The 22,326-nt window shown below is 42.9% G+C and overlaps 1 protein-coding gene across 1 annotated transcript in view; it reads left to right on the top strand.

The window, feature by feature from the left end:
- LOC144495225 (EF-hand calcium-binding domain-containing protein 6) overlaps positions 1 to 22,326 on the top strand; it is a 64,928-nt gene that overhangs the window by 20,074 nt on the left and 22,528 nt on the right. Inside the window, exon 11 of the mRNA XM_078215293.1 lies at positions 13,554 to 13,664. Within this exon, the coding sequence (XP_078071419.1) occupies positions 13,554 to 13,664 (111 nt within the window). The remainder of the gene's footprint in view (positions 1 to 13,553; positions 13,665 to 22,326) is intronic.

Raw genomic sequence — 22,326 nt, forward strand, 5'->3', positions numbered from 1 at the left:
TCTCCAGGTGCACTTGAAACTAGAAACAAGAAACCTTGGGGCCTGGGAACCTGCTGACTGCTTCTTTCTGAGCAGCAGCCTGAAGGCTCCAAAGCCAAAGGATATTTCTGCTGCTTCAGGGTATCTTAGGCATGCAGCAACAGATGCAATGCCAGCCTAGTTTATAGACGCACGGCATTGTCAGTAGCAGTTGAACATTGAAGAGGCACCGATCCTGTGTACATAAGTTGATCCGTGGTTAGGGTTTCAGCAAAAGCCTAGTTGGAAAGAGAAATCAGCCACAGTGTGAAGATGCTAAGTAAGGCAGGATGATGTTTAGCTTTTAACTCAATTAGACTGCACAGATTCACTGACTAGACTCAAATGTGTGGGTGGATTTTATATTGGGACCCACTCCCTCCCAACATAAAACTCTTGGTGGGATTTCCAGGAGCAGTGCCAGGGGCCACAGGCTGGCACTGCCAGGGTACCACCCCCCTGCCACCTGACCCTCTAGGGGACCCAATTGCTCCCCCTTCACTCCAGCGGGGTCGTTCTCCATTAGTGGGGAACTATAGTAAGCCCCACTGGAGTGAACCACTTCAGTCCCGGGCCCGCTAATCACATTTAAATGTAATGAAAATGATCATTTAAATTGTCTTTGCGCCTCCCCGCCAATTTCTGGCACAGATCTGACGCCGCTGGAAATCCAGCACTGGGAGATGCTTGGGGGGCGCGAACACGAGCATGAACTCCGTGAATCGGCCAATGCATGAATCTCCCGGCCCGCTGCACTAAAATATTAGCACAGTGGGATGGGAGAATTGTGGCCAATACTTTTCACTGTATACTAATACATGTGACAATAATAAATCAAATCAAATCAAATCAAATCCTCTTTATCTCCAGTCCTACAACTATTCACTCAAAAAACTCTTTAGCCCTCCAACTGTCACTGTTATTGATGGTTGTGCCTTCGTTGGCCTAGGCTCCACTTTCTGAAATTCCTTCCCTAAATCTCTCTCTCTCCCACTCCTCCTTCATCAAACACCTTAAAATCCACCTCTTTGGCTAAGTTGCTAATCGCCCCTTCTAACATCCTTTCGTTCTGTGCCTTTTTTTAAAGTTACAATTCCCTGAAGTGCTTTGGGAGGTTTATCTCCATCAAAAGCACCATATAAACATTGTGAGAAAATTATTCTTTAATTACTCCAATAAAACAGTGACACTCAATCACATTGACTAGTCCTCCGTGCCGCTGCTATCGAGTATCAGTGACATGCAGCGTCACAATGCTTCACACTCGCTGTCCACCCAATCGTTCAACTTTGTCATCTCAAGGCTCCCACTAGGTGGCAGGTTAGTGCTTTCTCTGATACAGTGGGCGCTTCTCAGAATGCGTGCTTTCTTCTTTAAGGATCAGTGTTGGGAAAGCAACTGATGACGCTCGTGGCTAATCTTAGCTCAGTGCATTCTTTTGCAGTGCCTGCAGAGGGCTGCAGATGCGCCTGCCCCTAAGTGACTGATTTTCACACCAAAGGGTTAATGACTTAACCAGAACACAAAGAAAACAAAGACTTGCATTTATATTGCACTTTTCACCACCACTGCACAGCTCAAAGTGCTTTCCAGCCCATGAAGTAGTGTTGAAGTGTAGTAACCTGCAATGTGGGAAATGTAGCAATCAATTTGTGCACAGCAAGCTCCCAACAAGCAACAAGGTGAGAAAGACCAGATCATTTGCTCTTATTGATTGTGGTTTGAGGAATAAATACTGGCCAAAATACCATTGCTACTCTTCTTCAATATCTTGCCAATTCATTTGAATGAAGGCACCACTGACAATGCTGCACTCCCTCAGTATTGCACTGGACTGTCAGCATTGATCTTTGGAGTGGGTCTTGAACCCAAAATCTTCTGATTCAGAGGTGGGTGTGCACTCATTGCTGTATCTTCAAAGTACCCCATACTGTAAACTTCTACCTTAACTTTGTGACTGCTAAACTCTCAAACCCAAGGTCATGGGACCCCTTTTGAAAGGGTTCAGGTAACCCTTTTAGTGAACTCAGGCGCCCTTTGAGAATGATAAGGCATCCTTTGAGAGGCCTTATGGATTAGTAAGAGAAGACATGAATGTGCGCCAAAAGTGGATATGCGTTTGTGGTACTGACAAACTTTCCAGGCATTGAAATCTCATTCACTCTACTTTTTAAAAAAACCAGTGAAATGTATAAGAAAAATCAGTTCTTGCAACTTCACTATGTCTGTTCACATAAACCTGAAAGTTATCGTTATAGAATTAGTGTTGCATGATTGATTCCACAACCTATCATTATCACAGTGGGCTGCTTGTCAGTTCACAGTTTGACAACTCCAAATGGTTATAAAGTCTTTGATGTGGGGCTATGATTGCAAATGTGTGTTTTCATCTGGAATTAAGGACTTGAATGAAATATAAGTAATTTAAGGAATATAAATGTATTGAATGGGTTTTTATGAATGAATGTTTTTTTAAATAAAGTCTGCAATAGACACTTAGAACTTTTATTTTATTTCATCTCAACATGGCTCCTGAGGTATCTATTGCCTCTGAGGTACGAAAATATAGTAATGGGGAAAGATCTTGTAAGGGCGTGTTTCATTATACTAAAATTTATTTAAATGAATGCAAATCAGGTTCTCGTCCATTATGGGTGTAAACTTGATTACATTGCCAGCGAGGGGGCGGCAATAATCAGTAATTGCGATCTCGCTTGTGAGATTTGTGATTTCTGGGTTTCATCAGATCTTGAGCCCCTGCTGGCTATCCCGTGGATGGAGAGTGCAGGCTCATGATCCCACCCATCCTCTCCACATCCACCCCGTCAAGACCCCTCAGGATCTGAAATGTTTCACTGCCTGGTGCAATCGATTTCCTGACCAAGGAATGTCAGCTAGGCGCAGGTTAAACTTCGCTGGAACCATAATGCTATTCTTAAATGTTCAAACTTTTGTGAAGCTGAAAACCCACCTGATAGCACCATGTCTGATAAAGAAGGATTTGAGAAAACAGGGATAATTAACTAGCTACATCCAGAGATTTTAGGCTGACTTTTCAATGGGGAACTATTGAATTGATCTAAGTTTTAACAATATTAAGGGGAACAGGGGAACCGCAAGGAATTACAAAAGGTCGTGAATGTAGCCCAATCCATCACGCAAACTAGCCTCCCATCCATTGACTCTGTCTACACATCCCGCTGCCTCAGCAAAGCAGCCAGCATAATTAAGGACCCCACACACCCCGGACATTCTCTCTTCTACCTTCTTCCTTCGGGAAAAAGATACAAAAGTCTGAGGTCACGTACCAACTGACTCAAGAACAGCTTCTTCCCTGCTGCTGTCAGACTTCTGAATGGACTTACCTTGCATCGTTCTCTACACCCTAGCTATAACTGTAACACTACATTCTGCACTCTCTCGTTTCCCCTTCTCTATGAACGGTATGTTTTGTCTGTGTAGCACACAAGAAACAATACTTTTCACTATATGTTAATACATGTGACAATAATAAATCAAATCAAATCAAAGATAGCCTGAAAAGAGAGAAATAAAACTGTTCCTATCCTTTGGGGTGTCTCGCATGAGGAGGCATAATTTCAAAGTTGGATCCTGTTAAATTAAACATTTGTTGTTCTTTATTCTGATAGTGCATGGAGACTATAAAGTAAGTGGTGCAAACTGTAGTATATTATAAAGCAGCAATATCTCCATTGCAATATCCTAAACATGATAATCAATGTAGAGTATCGATTACAGGTGCTGAAAACAAAATGAAAGATAATCAGTTGCATTTAAGAGGTGAGATTTCAGTTTACTGTGTTTTTATTATGCAGTGAGTTATATGTTGTGTAAATTTGGATATCCAACTTATATTTAAATAGTGTCTTTAATCAGGCACATCACAGGGGCATTAAAAAACCAAATATGACACTAAGCCACAAGGAGATATTGGCTGGAATTTTCTGGATCTCATAAACAGTTCAATTAGAGTGCTTAATGAATACTTGTTAGATATACTATTTAGAACATAGAACATAGAACAGTACAGCACAGAACAGGCCCTTCGGCCCACGATGTTGTGCCGAGCTTTATCTGAAACCAAGATCAAGCTATCCCACTCCCTATCATCCTGGTATGCTCCATGTGCCTATCCAATAACCGCTTAAATGTTCCTAAAGTGTCTGACTCCACTATCACTGCAGGCAGTCCATTCCACACCCCAACCACTCTCTGCGTAAAGAACCTACCTCTGATATCCTTCCTATATCTCCCACCATGAACCCTATAGTTATGCCCCCTTGTAATAGCTCCATCCAACGGAGGAAATAGTCTCTGAACGTTCACTCTATCTATCCCCTTCACCATTTTATGAACCTCTATTAAGTCTCCCCTCAGCCTCCTCCGCTCCAGAGAGAACAGCCCTAGCTCCCTCAACCTTTCCTCATAAGACCTACCCTCCAAACCAGGCAGCATCCTGGTAAATCTCCTCTGCACTCTTTCCAGCGCTTCCACATCCTTCTTATAGTGAGGTGACCAGAACTGCACACAATATTCCAAATGTGGTCTCACCAAGGTGATTTGATTTATTATTGTCACATGGATTAGTATACAGTGAAAAGTATTGTTTCTTGTACACTATACAGACAAAGCATACCGTTCATAGAGAAGGAAAGGAGAGAGTGCAAAATGTAGTGTTACACCCATAGCTGAGATGTAGAGAAAGATCAACTTAATGCGAGGTAGGTCCATTCTAAAGTCTGATGGCAGCAGGGAGGAAGCTGTTCTTGAGTCGTTCGATACGTGTCCCCAGACTTTTGTATCTTTTTCCTGACGGGGGAAGGTGGAAGAGAGTGAGCGGAATTTTACCGGCATGTCCGCCCGAGATTTGTACGATCCCGCCCGAGGCCAACGGAGAATGTTGTTCTCCGAGCCTTGCCCGCCCCCGGGATCAGGGCGGGTGTGCCGGTAAAATTCCGGCCAGTATGTCCATGGTGCATGGGGTACTTAATTATGCTGGCTGCTTTTCCAAGGCAGCAGGAAGTGTAGACGGAGTTAATGGGTGGGAGGTTGGTTTGAGTGATGGACTAGGCTTCACTCACGACCTTTTGTAGTTTTGTCAGAACAGAAGCCATACCTAGCTGGGATACAACCAGAAAGAATGCTTTGATGATACATCTGTAAAAGTTGATGAAAGTCGTAGCGGACATGCCAAATTTCCTTAGTTTTTTGAGAAGGTAGAAACGTTGGTGGGTTTTCCTAACTGTAGTATCGGGATGGAGGGACCAGGACAGGTCGTTGGTGATCTGGACACCTAAAAGCTTGAAGCTCTCGACCATTTCTACTTCGTCCCCATTTATGTAGACAGTGGCATGTCCTCCACTACGCTTCCTGAAGTCAATGACTATCTCCTTCATTTTGTTGACATTGAGGGAGAGATTATTGTTGCCGCACCAGTTCACCAGGTTCTCTATCTCATTCCTGTACTCTGTCTCGTCATTGTTTGAGATCCGACCCACTACGGTGGTATCATCAGCAAACCTGAAAATCGAGTTGGAGGGGAATTTGGCCACACAGTCATAGGTGTATAAGGAGTATAGTAGGGGGCTGAGGACAGATACACAGGTCGGTTTGTGTTGCAGGGCTTGTCTTGCTCACCCATCTGAAATCTACAATGTTTATCACCTATTCCCAAAGACAATTTCCATGTTCTAATGAGGATGGCATCTTGTAACAATATGCTAATTACCTAAATTAATTAACTTTGATATTTGTAAATCACACCCCGCCACTGCTACAAGTGAGGATGGAGAATCTGGCGCTCAGCTAAACCTCATTCACTGCAGCGGGACCAGAGAATCCCGCCAATGTGAACGGCTGGAAAATTCTAGCCATTAGGTTGGAGATCAAAAGCCTTGTCAAAAAGGGAGATTTTAAAAAGTCTTAAGGTGTAAAGTGAGGTAGAGAAGACAGGGGGTGAAGGGAAGGAATCCCAGAGCTACTCAGTGCCCAGCACGGTGACTAATGGTGAAGAAATTAAAAGTGGAGATGCACAATCGAGGGACCAGAATTAGAAACAAGAATTAGAGGAATGCAGATATCTCCGAGGCTGGAGAGGATTACAGAGATAGGCCACGGAGCTAGAATGAGAATTTTTAAATCTTCATGTTGTTTAACTGGGAGCCAAAGTCAGTCAGTGGGTAAATGGATGAACTAGGGTGGTGCGAGTTAGGATACTGGCAGCAGAATTTGGGATGAGCTCAAGTTTATGAAGGGTGGAAATGGGCCAAGAGAGCATTGGAGTACACTACTCTGGAGGTAACAAAGGCATGGATGAGTGCTACAATAGCAGATGGGCTAAGGCAGTGGATCTAACTGCTCAGCCAGTACTGGATATTGGGCAAGCAGTGTGACAAATTGGAGGGAGTGGATGGGTCACGAGAGATGATGGTGAGGAAGAGCTGCGTGTCTTGATTTGATTTGATTTATTATTGTCACATATATTGGCATACAGTGAAAAATATTGTTTCTTGCGTGCTATACTGACAAAGCATACCATTCATAGAGAAGGAAAGAGAGTGCAGAATGTAAAAGAGTTAGAATGAAGTTTTAGAAGCATAGAACGAGAGTAAAAGATAGAATTAGAAGGTATGTTAGGCACAGTTTGCAAGAAGTCGCCTCACGCCGGCGCCATCTTGGGGAAGAGTCCATTATGGGGGACAGGGCATTTTTTCAGATGATGCTGATGAAAGTCCAATGGCAGATTTGTGACAATATCTTGATGGTCAACATTTTAAAATCTGATCTCAGTCTTTTGGCCTTATATACATAAGTGGCTAAAGATCACTGCCAACAGGATAAAGTTATCAAAACTCCCCAATTAACAAGTAGAGTGAGAGTGTTTGAAAACAATACTGTATCAAACTGTCAGAATATATTTTTAAACCAGTAGCTGCCTCAAAGTTATCACTGCTGCTTGTACAGAAGATGCCCCAAGGAGCTGACATCCGACTTTGATGAATTGTACAATTTAGAAGTAAAACTTCAGGGAAACAAAACTCCCCTAAAGTAGTTTGATCAGCTTGCCAAATACTTGGCATGATCAAACTTAGCAATAGAAATGTTTCCAAATATAACAAAGACTGAATTCCTGAAATAGCACTGTCAAATTGTTCTGTTATAGCAAGTGCTATAGCATCCTAAAACTCTGCCAGCATTTTGAGATGGCAGGTTCAAGCCTGACACTGGACTTTCCAGCGGCCTTAACTGGGGGAAGATCCTCCCTCACCCCAAACAAGGGTCACTGATGATGAATGGTTTGGGATCAAGACCGTAGCAGAGGTGAGCAACACTGGCAACTGCTGCTTCTTCAGGCTCGAAGAGGCTCAAAGAACTGTCAAAGCATTCTGCCCGGCCCTGCCCTGCCCCCGACCACCCGGGGGCTTCAATGGACTCTGTTCTCACTGGCAAGGCCATCACATCTGGTCTCCATTGGTGGGGACCATACATGATCCTCGCTGGTGATATTCTCAACCGGTGAGCAGGTAAGGACGAGTGATCCCAGATGATAGCATCCGGGACTCATAATTAGATTTCAATGAAGTTTTGCATATTGAAATTTGGCCGGCAAAACAATGCTGGGAGCATTGAGAGAGGTGAAAATCCGAGTGCGAACCCTACTTTTCACCTCTCTCCCGATCTTATCTGTTCACCATGCCGATTGACTGACGGGACGAGCTGATAAGATTGCCCCATAATCTCTGTACTCTTGTAACCAATTCCCCTCACAATAAACAATAACATTCTATTAACTTTCCTAATTACTTGCTGTATCTGCATGCCAGGCTTTTATGATTCATGCATTAGGACACCGAGATTCCTCTACGCCTCAGAGCTCTGCAATCTCTCACCATTTAGATAGTATGTTTATTTTTTATTCCTCCTGCCAAAATGGACCCTTTCACATTTTCCCACACTCCATTTGCCAGATCTTTTCCCACTCACCTAACTATCTATATATATATCCTTTTGTAGCCTCCTTTTGTCCTCTTTACAATTTATTCTTCTACCTATCTTTGTGTCATCAGCAAATATTCCAACCAAGCCTTTGGTTCCTTCATCCTAGTCATTTATATAAATTGCAAAAAGTTGAGTCCCCAGCACTGATCCCTTTGGCTTATTATATCCTGCCAACCAGAAAGAGGCCCATTTATGCTAACTCTGTTTCCTGTTAGCTGGCCAATCTTTCATCCATACCAATATGTTACCCTGTACATCATGAGCTTTTATTTTCTGCAATAGGGATTCTGCAGCTCCAAAAGTTTGCCGAGTGCCACTTCCCTGGTGGTTGTAATATTTCTGAGTTCCTCTCTCCCTTCCATTTCCTGATTTACAGCTATTTCTGGGACGTTACTTGTATCCTCTAAAGTGAAAACCGTTGCAAAATACCTGTTCAATTCACCTGCCATCTCCTTACTTTCCATTATCAATTCCCCAGTATGCAGGTTTGGAAGATGCTTTTGAAAGAGGTTAGGCAGATTGATGCAACGTATTTTGAATTGGTACACACTGCAGGCATTGTGTATCAAAGTGAAGGGAGTGAATATTTAAGTTGGCGGATGGGACTGGTCACTTGGGTGCCAGTAGCAGGTATAATTCTTGCATATGTGCTGGGATTGCACTTCCACGGATTTATGGGGACAACATTTATGCAAGTTACCATTTTAGATATTGCTGCAATTTTTGAGATTCTTGCCGACAACCATAAATCATAGAATACCTACAGTGCAGAAGGAGGCCATTTGGCCCATTGAGCCAGCACCAACAACAATCCCACCCAGGCCCTATCCCCATAACCCCACATATTTACCCTATTAATCCCCCTGACACTAAACAATTTAGCATGGCCAATCATCCTAACCCACACATTTTTGGACAGGGAGGAAACCGGAGCACCCAGAGGAAACCCACGCAGACACCAGGAGAATAACATTCTATTAACTTTCCTAATTACTTGCTGTATCTGCATGCCAAACTCCACACAATCACCCAAGCTGGGAATTGAACTCGGGTCCCTGGCGCTGTGAGGCAGCAGTGATCACCACTGTGCCTCCGTGCTGCCTCAAATAACCCCAACCTATTCAATTTTTCCTCACAGCAACACTCTTCTAGCCCTGGCAATTCTTGTAAACCTCCTCTGCAGTCTGTCATGGTGGGATTTGAATCTGGGTCTCTGGAATACTAGTCCAGTGACAATACGCCACCAGCTCCCCTTTGGAACATTGTTTCAAAGCCACTTTAGTTTCCTTAACAGCTGTACACTTGAACCATAAATATTGATGAGTTTGTCCAATTATTGAAAATACACATAGCTGTCCAGCCCCAGAGGATTATGAATATCATGTTCATTGCCTTTTGATGAGAAATAAAATAGAACTCTGGAATGAAGTTCAAACAGCATCTGAAAGACAAAGTGAGATTAATGGACCAGATTTCTCTGTAGCAGAGCATTTAACTGCATCGGCCTTTAGCTAAACTTTGCTCTGTACCCATCATCGCAAAATATTTTTTTGCACTAAGTTGTGGGAAGCTTATAATGAATGGCACAGTGATGGCGAAACTGAGCATTTGGAACCAAAATGAGCAGGGCAAGCAACTGTGCATCCTCTTAACCAATCAGATTTAAAGATTGTGCAGGAAATGTAAATAGTTGAAGTTAATTTATTAGTGTCACGAGTAGGCTTACATTAACACTGCATTGATGTTACTGTGAAAATCCCCTAGTCGCTACACTCCGGTGCCTGTTTGGGTACACTGAGGGAGAATTTAGCATAGCCAATGCACCTAACTAGCACACCTTTCAGACTGTGGGAGGAAACCAGAGCACCTGAGGGAACCCACACAGACGCGGGGGAGAATGTGCAGACTCCGCACAGACAGGGACCTAAGTCGGGAATCAAACCCAGATCCCTGGCACTATGAGGCAGGAGTGTTAACCACTGTACCACCAATGCCACCTAAATGAGAGTGGGCGAATACTAAATCAGGTAGAAGAAGAGAAATAAAGAATTGGAGAGAATTAGAAAAAGAGAAAGAAAAAGTTAAGAATATATTCATTTGCATTTCGCATTTTTGACGTCTCCAACAAAACAATAAATCTGAAGGAATGAACAACCGTGCTTGTAATAATTGATTTTCAGTGCCACAGAGATTCATTGGCAGTAATAGACAATCGTCACATTAAATGGGTACAAATTAAAACATGCTACCGTGCAAAGGGACCTGGGGGTCCTTGTGCATGAGACGCAAAAGCCCAGTCTGCAGGTACAACAGGTGATCAAGAAGGCAAATGGGATGTTGGCCTATATTGCGAAGGGGATAGAATATAAAAGCGGGGATGTCTTGATGCACCTGTACAGGGCATTGGTGAGGCCGCAGCTGGAATACTGTGTGCAGTATTGGTCCCCTTATATGAGGAAGGATATATTGGCATTGGAGGGAGTGCAGAGAAGATTCACCAGGTTGATACCGGAGATGAGGGGTTTGGATTATGAGGAGAGGCTGAGGAGATTGGGTTTGTACTCGTTGGAGTTTAGAAGGATGAGGGGGGATCTTATGGAGACTTATAAGATAATGCGGGGGCTGGATAGGGTGGAGGCGGAGAGATTCTTTCCACTTAGTAAGGAAGTTAAAACTAGAGGACACAGCCTCAAAATAAAGGGGGGTCGGTTTAAGACAGAGTTGAGGAGGAACTTCTTCTCCCAGAGGGTGGTGAATCTCTGGAATTCTCTGCCCACTGAGGTGGTGGAGGCTACCTCGCTGAATATGTTTAAAGCGCGGATGGATGGATTCCTGATCGCTAAGGGAATTAAGGGTTATGGGGATCAGGCGGGTAAGTGGTACTGATCCACGTCAGATCAGCCATGATCTTATTGAATGGCGGGGCAGGCTCAAGGGGCTAGATGGCCTACTCCTGCTCCTATTTCTTATGTTCTTATATACTCGACATGACAAGACTTTCCGTGTGAAGTTTAATTTATAATTACCTCACAAAATGCTAAAACTTCACAATATTCAATGCATTTCAATGGTAAGACAGGCAGCAATTACTCGTTTTTGCAAAACTGCAACAGCGATGTTTGGATTTGTTGTTTCACTGGATATATGCTTTCCCCCTGAAGTTACTGTATCCTTTATTCTTAAATAATGAAGAGCTTTATTAGCCTCACCAATATTTTGACAGAAAAAAAACTAACCCATTATTTTGTATGGGGCTCCTTTTCAGATGAATACCAACTGAAACCAGAGTAACCCCATGCCAATATCAAACATTGCAGTTCAGGCATAGTACAGCTTCGTGCAGGGTGAAATTCTCTCTAATGATGGAGGGAGAGTTGAATGGAATCTTACAGGCAGCAGTGTTTGAACTTCTATTGATTCACCACCATGATGTAATCATTGGCATGCCATTGTTTTGTGGGTTTTTATGTTGAACGTATATGTAATTTGGAAAACGTTACAAGGACTAACATTGAAATTTGCTAAAGCTGCCAAATTGAGGAGGCTAACTATTAGGAAGACTACAAGAGACCAGAGTGGTAAACGGATATATGGTAAATGCAATTTAACAAGGATGTGTCCACTTACCTTTCAAGGAAATTAACAGAAAATGGAAATATAACGTAAATGGGAAAATTTTCAATGGAATGGAGAAACACAGGTCTGCAGATACACGGATATTTAAGTCAGATTTCAGTGGGTCAAGCTATCATCAGGCCAAATAGCATTCCGGGCTTTGTATATCAGACCATTGGATAAAAATAAGGAAGTGATCATGAATTCATAGGCTGAATTGATTTGGACATAGTTGGAGTACTGTGTGAAACTTTCTACACCCCATTATAGAAAGAACATTGGAGTCATGGAAAAAATACAACATGGATTCACTGGGAAGTGAGTTCAGCCAACTCAGCCTGTCTTCACTGAGAAAGTTAAGGAAAGGTCTAACAGAAGAATTTAAGATCACAAAAGATTTTGAGAGGGTAATTAGCAAAAGATTATTTCCACTAGTCAGTGAATTGCAAAGAGAGTTAAAAATGTTGCATTGATATTAGAAGCATTAAGGAGATTAGAAGAAAACAATAGAATGTGAAATGTATTACCACTGATTCAATCGCAACATTAGAAAATGGAATTAAACAGCTGAAGAAAATTATTAAAAAGGAAAAGTGGAATTTGACTACATAGCTCCAATGTGGAACTAACAGTAACATATGTAACTTGGACAAGTTTAACTTTCCCTTATTCTAAATACTGTTATCTTAGTTATTTTTTGTTAGCTTTTCCTATTTTGAATTAGCTTAACTCTCCAAAATTCTAACATTGTTTCCTTTTCTAGTGATGACAGTAAATAAAATTTAAGTTATAGGGTAAAATTGGGGCAGCTCTCACCAGCCCAGTTTCAGTGCAAGTGGGTACATCTATTTCCTCAGAATGTTTTTTAAACAATTGAAAAATAAGTTTACAAAGTCCTTGGGAGACTTGTGTGCTGTTGGACACTTTTTAAAATGCAGTCACAGTAGGCTGGAGCTATAGTTTCTCCGTTGCACACTTTCTGGAGATTACCAATTGAAATGGTCTCAGTGCCTCTGGGAATAAGGTTCCATAGGAACATTGGGAGGGAAAAGATCTTTTGTAAAACTGTGCTCTTAGCTATTTAGATAGTCTATACTTAAGTGGATATCAGTGTATGGATTTTTTTTTCCACTACTGAGGGAGCTCCCCCAATTTAGGTTTATCCCATTCATATCTATAATAAGGTATCTGGTGTTTTATACAGATTATGAATGTACGTAAAAATATGAAATTTCAGGTTTTGCTGAAATTGCTTGGTTTTTGAACCTATGGCCTTCCAGTTAATTGGACAATAAGATATTCACGCTGTAATGTGTAGTCTTAATGTGGGTTTGTTAAACCTCTATTACAATGTACTCTGAGTTAGGATGTTCAACAATTGTAGAATATCAAAGCTTTATTCCATTTTCTTCTTTGATTTGATTATAATAAGAACATTTTGTTCAAACCTTTATGAAGTTATCCCCAAATGTAAATGGGGATAAGTGTGTTGGGTGCTCAAAAGCTCCTGCTACTTTCCCAAGTTTTAACATGCTGACAAAATCCTTTTGGAAGCCTTTTCATAGTTCACTTGTTTAAGTTAGTATGAGTGGTTAACTGCAATGAATAACTTCATAAGCTACAAGCCCATCTGATTTGTTTGGCTGTATAGTATGGATCTCCAGCCATCAGATGGGTTATACTTACGGATGGATTGCCTAGTAGAATTTCTTTCTTTTTGAGATCTGGAGCCATCAAAACCCTGATTAACCTCTGATATTCATGTGGTGCTCTTGATCTTGAAGACAGATTCTGTAACAAAAAGTTAACGGCTGCCATATGCCGAGTGTTTTGTGGGTAGTGCTGACCTGAAAGTGAACTTGCTCTTTGACTGCTGTTTTCTTCTCTTTTTTTCCTTGCAGGTTTGGTGTGGAGATTACTGATGAAGAGTTTGAGCTGCTCATTGACAGAATCTCCCTTGATGAAGACGGAAATGTCCGATACCCACAATTCATGGCCATGTTTGACTCGAGGTATGGCTTTATTTTTGGTTCCTTTTTCGGGGCAGATTTGGAAACCTCTTTTCAACTCTAAGCCAACAACAAAATGCGCTTTAAATTGACACAACATATTTATCTCAAATGCTGCTTTGACAGCTTTACATGCCGGAAATCTGTTCAACATTTATCTAAGGGATCAATGGACTTCTGTCTTAATTATTACAATACTGTACATAGTGCTTCCAATTCCTTTTTGTCTCTTCGCATTGTGAATCTTAAAGCAATGAAAATCGATTTGTTTGTATTCATTTGAAAATTAAGTTGGATTTATTTAAGGAATAACAATTATATCCACAGTTCCTTGCCTATTTTTTTTCACTTTGCTCATAGTGGATGGCCTTAAACATTATATTATTATGGGTCAAAGAATAGTATTTCCCCATTATTCTTAACACAAGTGTATCAGGAAAAAACACAGGTGAGTCAGCAGTTATTAAAGAACAGCTCTTTTAACTAAAATAAGCCAATGTCCCTTGTGTTTGATAGAGACTTTAAAATAACATACCAGCTCTTGACGAGAAAGTGACCCACATGGGCTCTGAATGTTTCAGTACATTTGCCCTCACAAATGAGCCACATTTGAATTGAATTTACTTGCCAGTAAATGTGAAATACATTTTTTATTAACAAGATATATGCATCTCTTCAGAAATAACATTCATAATATCAAAAAATATCAACTTGTGAAGCCTTCTAACCATTACTGCTGCTTCTTAATTCTCATTGAGTGGGGGAGGAGAATTTAATTTAAATTCAATTGGTAATGACTTTTATAAAACAGGGGAGATCCATAAATGCTAAAACCTTCTTCCACCGGTAAATTATCTTCCCAGAGGCCTTAGACTTTGCCTTTGTGTGGTCTTATTTTCTTAATATGTAAAAGCATCCAGTAAACAGCTGTTGCAGTGAACACTAAGTAGATATTAAACGTGTGTGGGAACTGCGGGCAGAAAATCCAAACCGATTTAGATTCAGTGCACTGGTTTTCCATTTTTTTTATTAAAAAGGGGAAAAAGTGACTGTTAGAAATGCTAGAAAAAAAGTTAGTACTGGTCAGGCTTGGGAGAAACAATAGCACAGTGTTGTCGCGGGCTGCTTCCAGGACCTTGATATTCTTCCCATGTCAGTATAACCACTACTGGGAGGTAGCTCGATTAAGGATTACCATATCATTAATAGTATCCATGACTTTTGTTCAAAGGCTACTTGTGTGATGTTGCCTTGTGGATGAAGCTGCTTAATCCTTGCAAGCCGCAGCTGTAGAGAGGGGCTTCTTCACAGTCGCCCACACTGACTTCCCTGTCCCCATAAATCGATTCAAGGAGAGAGAGAAAAAAAAACAGACAGAAACAACAATCAACTCAAACAGAAACATCCATTCTACATTTCCACATTCATCCACAAACCCCGATCCCTGCCAATGTTTTCCATTCATCCCATCTCCAACATCCCCATCGCTGCTCAGATGGTGGCCAGCTTAGAGCTCTGTCCAAAGATTTTCTCCCTCTCTCTACACATATATATATATTTCTTCACCGCTCCCCATCTCTCTCTTCAAATTTGTGTGACAGATTTTTTCAACTATTAGCCGCCCCGAATCACAATTGAGCTGTTTTATTCCATTCTTAAACCCCCCATCCCACCACCAGTAGCAGCAGCACCCCCGGGGGTCGTGTCTTACAAGGAGCCCCCACTGCGGCTAGTAGCCTAGGGTCAGCAGTCGCCAAGGCAGCAGTAGGGACTGACTATTTTCCACCTCTTATTATTTCTTCACTACCGACCCCTCACTGGGAGGGGAGGGGAATCTCTTGTACTTTAACATCTCTCCACTTTCTAACCCGATCAACGCACACACACCTCATGTCAAATGAGCCCCCCTGCAGCAGAAGTAGACAGATAGGGTCTCGAATGAATGCTAATAGCCCTCGTGTGAACAATTTGTATTTAGTTCTTCAGCCTGATTTTCCAAACAGCGCATGTATATTGTGTCTCGAAACAAACCCCCGCAGAAAACACACTGTCAACAAATTTGTCTCCAAGGGTTTTGTGTGTGGCTGCGGCTCCTTCTAAATAAGAAAAGGGCGAACCGGTTCAAATGGAAAGTGACTTTAAGAAGCTCAATGCTTTGCACTGCGGCTTCCAAGAAGGACTTTATTTCAACATATCGCGGGTTGCTCACATATTGTTACTCATTTGCTAACTTGTCACATCTCATAGAGTCTCCTCCATCCCCTCGCTGAATGCTAAAACGTCTCTAACATTATTCTGGCCAGATCTGTGCGGTGGTTTATCACACAGCACACATTCCCTCTTATTACAGCTTCTCTCCTTGTACAGGGCTCTAAACTTGATCGCCTAGCCCGCAGAGAATGGAGCTAATGGGACACAAAATTCCAGCTTTATGTCCTTTTTTCCCCTCTCTCTGACAGCCCCCAACACCTGCATCTTTGCACCCACTTTGCATCTAGAGCGAGGTGGCAATCGCAAATACATATATTAATAAATTAACAATGAACAAATCATTTAATCCTGACCGCCCCTGTGCCCTTCCAATTGTGATCTGGTGTTCCGAAGCAATTTTGCCAATTGGTAATTATTTCGATAAAGTCCTCAGTTACTTGCTAAGTGTCAGGCTAATTTTCCCTATTGTTTTCGCTTGGTTAATTCTGTCTGACCCCAGGTCGCCCCCACTAACCGTGTCTCTCGTGGAGACTCCGAGTGCTCCTCCTGTTCACAGAGATGGAAAGTGTCTGTCATTACTCGTGGACAAAAGCCTTCACGTTTGCAGCTAACAGCCTCCCCAAAAAAAGCAGCCACACCGTTCACCCAAGCGCAAAAAAAACTCATTTAGTGATGTCTTTTGTTTTTCCCATTCACGGGAACTTGTAGGGTTGACTGGTGTCAAGTTTGTCAGGTGTTGGATGTGTGGAATTGCTACTTTTTTTTCACACATGGATATGGCGACTCTATCAGCAGCCAGGCTTCCCTCTGTCTCCTGCCTCTCGCCTCTCTGATAACCTTTATGTGCAGACCCTTTCAACGCCATGTTAATGAGTAAATTCCCCTGTTACCATGGACCAGACTACTTTTAATGCACACGGCTCCTAAGGTCACTTTCCTCTTAGCATCAACATTGTCATTAGTTGAACCTGAGAGATGAATGGATAAGGGACAGTATTGTAGGTACTGCCCATTCCAATTCAATGGAGACTTCTTAGTGACAGACAATGATGGAAGAACAGAACAGCGTTTGTTGGAGAAAGTTTCTTGAGGATTTTACTGAACTGGATGATAATTAATTGAGAAACACTGAACTTGATGATTACAAAATAGGTGATGGTCAAAAGTTTGGTTCAGGGTGAAAGACTGAGGATGAAATCCGTTCAAAAATTAACTTACTCCATCATCTCTTGTGCTTTTTAGTGCGACTGTTACTTTTATTAGTATTTTAGCTACTTCCCATCTGTAACAGATGCCACAATTTCCCTTCTTATCTGTTGTGAGGTGAAAAAGGTTTATGAAACTCAAGGCAAATGATAAATGGTCGTTAGTTCTGTGCCAGTGGGTGACAGGATGGCATTTCAGCAATGGTTTATGCTATTTAAAGAGAAGGATAATATATTGATGGTGTGGGTATATTGCTACTAATGTGCCAATTGCCAATACAACCCAGAGTCAGGCTATAATCTGACTCAGAACTTCAGTGGTCTTAGGATCTTGGTGGCAGGTTGTTTCATATCACTTTTGCTTAATGCTAAATTTAGTATCAATCCAGTGCACTGTATAAACCTGGTTTAACATGTGATCAGTGGGGCAGGGTTCCCTGGTCCTCCTGCTGTACTTTGTAAACTTACACCAAGTTATTTTAATATGGAAAGAGCAGCTACTTGTACTCAGTCTCTCCGAACGTTTAAATTTTATATCTGCTCGTCTATATGAGCTTGCTTCAGTCGTTCCATCCAGCCCTGTGACAACAACTTGCATTTATATAGCACCTTTTAGGGAGTCAAACATCCAAAGCTGCTTCATGGGAGTGTTATCAAACAAAATTTGATATTGAGCCACAAAAGGGAATATGAGGGCAGATGATCAAAAGCAAAAGGTCAGAGAGGTAGATTTTAGGAGCAGCTTAAAGGATACAAGAGAGGTGGAATGTCTCAGGTAGGGCATTCCAGAGTTTAGGCCTTTACCAGCTGATGGTACAGCTGCAATTAAAATCGGTGCCACACAAGAGTCAAGAATTGCTGGTGTCGCGGAAGGATGCAAGGCTGGAGGAGGTTGCAGTGATAAGAAAGGGTGAAGTCATGATGGGATTTGGAAACAAGTTTGAGGATTTTAAGATTGAGGCATTGTAGGCACAGGAATACTGAGTAAACAGGATTTGGAGCAAGTTTAGGATAAAGGCAACAGAATTTTGGATGATGTTTGTGGGGGTTACGACTGCTAAGTCATGCAGGAACAGCATTATCAAGGCAAGTCCACCACCACATAATCCCCCTCCATGTACCATCCTGACTTGACATGTGTCATCATTCCTTCATTGTTGTTGGGTGAAAATCTGCCATCACCAGAAGCATTGTAAGAACAAAGAACAAAGAAAGTTACAGCACAGGAACAGGCCCTTCTTCGGCCCTTCAAGTCTGCACCGACAATGCTGCCCGACTCAACCAAAACCCCCTACCCTTCCGGGGACCGTATCCCTCTATTCCGATCTCATTCATGTACTTGTCAAGACACCCCTTAAAAGTCACTACCGCATCCGCTTCCACTACCTCCCCCGGCAACGAGTTCCAGGCACCCACCACTCTCTGTGTAAAAAATCTGCCTCGTACATCTCTTTTAAGACTTGCCCCTCGCACCTTAAACCTATGCCCCCTAGTAATTGACTCTTCCACCCTGGGAAAAAGCTTCTGACTATCCACTCTGTCCATGCCTCTCATAATCTTGTAGACTTCTATCAGGTCTCCCCTCAACCTCCGTCGCTCCAGTGAGAACAAACCAAGTTTCTCCAACCTCTCCTCATAGCTAACGCCCTCCATACCAGGCAACATCCTGGTAAATCTTTTCTGTACCCTCTCCAAAGCATCCACATCCTTCTGGTAGTGTGGCGACCAGAATTGAACACTATATTCCAAGTATGGTCTAACTAAGGTTCTATAAAGCGGCAACATGACTTGCCCATTATTGAACTTAATACCCCGACCAATGAAGGCAAGCATGCTGTATGCCTTCTTGACTACCTTCTCCACCTGCATTGCCACTTTCAGTGACCTGTGTACCTGTACTCCCAGATCCCTTTGCCTATCAATACTCCTAAGGGTTCTGCCATTTACTATATATTTCCTATCTGTATTAGACCTTCCAAAATGCATTACCTCACATTTGTCTGGATTAAACTCCATCTACCATCTCTCCGCCCAAGTCTCCAACTGATCTATATCCTGCTGTATCCTCTGATGGTCCTCATCGCTATCCGCAAATCCACCAACCTTTGTGTCGCCCGCAAACTTACTAATCAATCCAGTTACATTTTCCTCCAAATCATTTATATATATATTACAAACAGCAAAGGTCCCAGCACTGATCCCTGAGGAACACCACTTGTCACAGCCCTCTATTCAGAAATGCACCCTTCCACTGCTACCCTCTGTCTTCTTTGACCGAGCCAATTTTGTATCCACCTTGCCAGCTCACCTCTGATCCCATGCAACTTCACCTTCTGCACCAGTCTGCCATGAGGGACCTTGTCAAAGGCCTTACTAAAGTCCATGTAGACAACATCCACTGCCCTACCCTCATCAATCATCTTCGTCACTTCCTCGAAAAACTTGATCAAGTTCGTGAGACACGACCTCCCCTTCACAAAACCATGTTGTGTATCACTAATACGTCCACTTATTTCCAAGTGGGGATAAATCCTGTCTCGAAGAATCCTCTCCAATAATTTCCCTACCACTGATGTAAGGCTCACCGGCCTGTAATTACCTGGATTATTCTTGCTACCCTTCTTAAACAAAGAACAACAAAATCAAGTTACAGAATACTGATTAGAATGCATTCTAATCAGTATTCTGTAACTTGATTTTGTGTCTCTGTGCCCTGTTTGAGAGCAGATTTCCACTCCATCTGACGAAGGAGCAGCGCTCCGAAAGCTAATGGTATTTGCTACCAAATAAACCTGTTGGACTTTAACCTGGTGTTGTTAAAACTGTTACTGTATTTACCCCAGTCCAACGCCGGCATCTCCACATCATGACCTCCCCTGTAGCCAGTGAGGACACAAAGATTTCTCTCAAGGCCCCAGCAATTTCCCCTCTTGCCTTTCTCAGTATTCTGGGGTATATCCCATCAGGCCCTGGAGTATTGTCTACCTTGATGTTTCTCAAGAACCCCAATACCTCCTCCTTTTTGATCTCAACATGACTCAAACTATCTACACATCCTTTCCCAGACTCATCATCCACCAAGAGAAAGCTCAGGTGGTTAGGGGCTGTAAAAGACTGGGCCTTGTGATTGGGGACTCCACAATTAAGGGGACAGATAGGAGGGTCGGAACTAAAGGTAGGGACTCAGGGTTGGTGTGTTGCCTACCAGGGGCTGGGGTCCGGGATGTGTCTGACAGGGTATTCAGGACTCTTAGGGGGGAGGGAGATAAACCACAAGTTATTGTACATGTGGGGACACACGACATAGGGAGGATAGGGGAAGGGGATATTAGGCAGGGATTTATGGAGTTGGGGTGGAAACTAAAGGCCAAGACTGACAGAGTGGTTATCTCTGGACTCTTGCCTGTACCACGGGATAGTTTAGAGAGGAATAGGGAGAGGGAAGGTTTGAATTCATGGCTGAGGGGATGGTGCAGGAGGGAGGGGTTCAGGTACTTAAGCAATTGGGGCTCGTACTGGGGAAGGTGTGACCTCTATGAGAAGGATGGTCTACACCTTAATCAGAAGGGGACCAATATCCTGGGGGGTAAATTTGCTAAGGCCATGCAGGGAGGTTTAAACTGATTCGGGGGGGGGGAGGGATCCTGAGTAGTGGGGCTGAAAGTGAGGGATGCATGGATGGGGACTGCAATGCACGGCATTGCAGAGGTGGGGTGGAGCAGGGTTTGAAATGTGTATACTTCAATGCCAGGAGTATTCGCAATAAAGTGGGTGAACTTGCAGCGTGGATCAGTACCTGGGACTTCGATGTTGTGGCTATTTCAGAGACATGGATAGAGCAGGGGCAGGAATGGATGCTGCAGGTCCCGGGGTTCAAATGTTTTAGTCGAAGTAGGGAAGGAGGTAGAAGAGGGGGAGGGGTAGCATTATTGGTCAGAGATTGTATCACAGTGTCAGAGAGGAGGTTTGATGAGGACTTATCTGTTGAGGTAGTATGGGCGGAGATTAGAAATAGGAGAGGAGAGGTCACCCTGTTGGGAGTCTTTTATAGACCTCCTAAAAGTTCTAGAGAGGTTGAGGAAAGGATTGCGGAGTCAATCCTGCTTAGGAGTGAAAGTAATAGGGCAATTGTTATGGGGGATTTTAACTTGACTAATATTGACTGGAATTGTTATAGCTCTAGCTCGTTAGAGGGGTCAGTTTTTGTTCAAAGCGTGCAGGAAGGTTTTTTGACTCAGTATGTAGACAGGCCAACTAGAGGTGAGGCTATATTGGATCTGGTGCTGGGAAATGAGCCAGACCAGGTGCTAGACTTGGAAGTTGGTGTGCATTTTGGTGATAGTGACCACAATTCGGTTACGTTCACCTTAGTGATGGAAAGGGATAGGCATGAACCTCGGGCCAGTGGTTTTAGCTGGGGGAAGGGTAATTATGAGGCTATTAGGAGAGAATTAGGAAACATAGGTTGGACTAGGAGTTTACAGGGACTGGGAACGTCCGACATGTGGAGTTTTTTCAAGGAGCAGCTACTGCGAGTCTGTGATAGGTATGTCCCTGTCAGGCAAGGAGGAATTGGTAGGGCTAGGGAACCGTGGTGCACCAAAAAAGTTTCTTTGTTGGTTAAAAAGAAAAAGGAGGCTTATGTTCGGATGAGACGTGAGCACTCGGGTAGTGCACTAGAAAGCTTTAGATTGGCTAAGAGGGAGTTGAAGAGCGAGCTTAGAAGGGCTAAAAGGGGACATGAGAAGACTTTGGCGGATAGGGTTAAAGAGAATCCTAAGGCGTTCTATAGGTATGTCAAGAACAGAAGGTTGGTTAGGGCAAGTTTAGGGCCAGTTATAGATGGCAGAGGGAAGTTATGTGTGGAACCGGAGGAGATTGGTGAAGCATTGAACCAATATTTCTCTTCGGTGTTCACGCAAGGGGACATGAATATAGCTGAGGAGGACACTGGGTTGCAGGGGAGTAGAATAGACAGTATTACAGTTGATAAGGAGGATGTGCAGGATATTCTGGAGGGTCTGAAAATAGATAAATCCCCTGGTCCGGATGGGATTTATCCAAGGATTCTCTGGGAGGCAAGAGAAGTGATTGCAGAGCCTCTGGCTCTGATCTTCAGGTCGTCGTTGGCCTCTGGTATAGTACCAGAAGATTGGAGGTTAGCGAATGTTGTCCCATTGTTTAAGAAGGGGAACAGAGACTTCCCCGGGAATTATAGACCGGTGAGTCTCACTTCTGTTGTCGGCAAG

The sequence above is a fragment of the Mustelus asterias genome, chromosome 6, assembly GCF_964213995.1.
Source record: "Mustelus asterias chromosome 6, sMusAst1.hap1.1, whole genome shotgun sequence".
Classification (NCBI taxonomy): domain Eukaryota; kingdom Metazoa; phylum Chordata; class Chondrichthyes; order Carcharhiniformes; family Triakidae; genus Mustelus; species Mustelus asterias.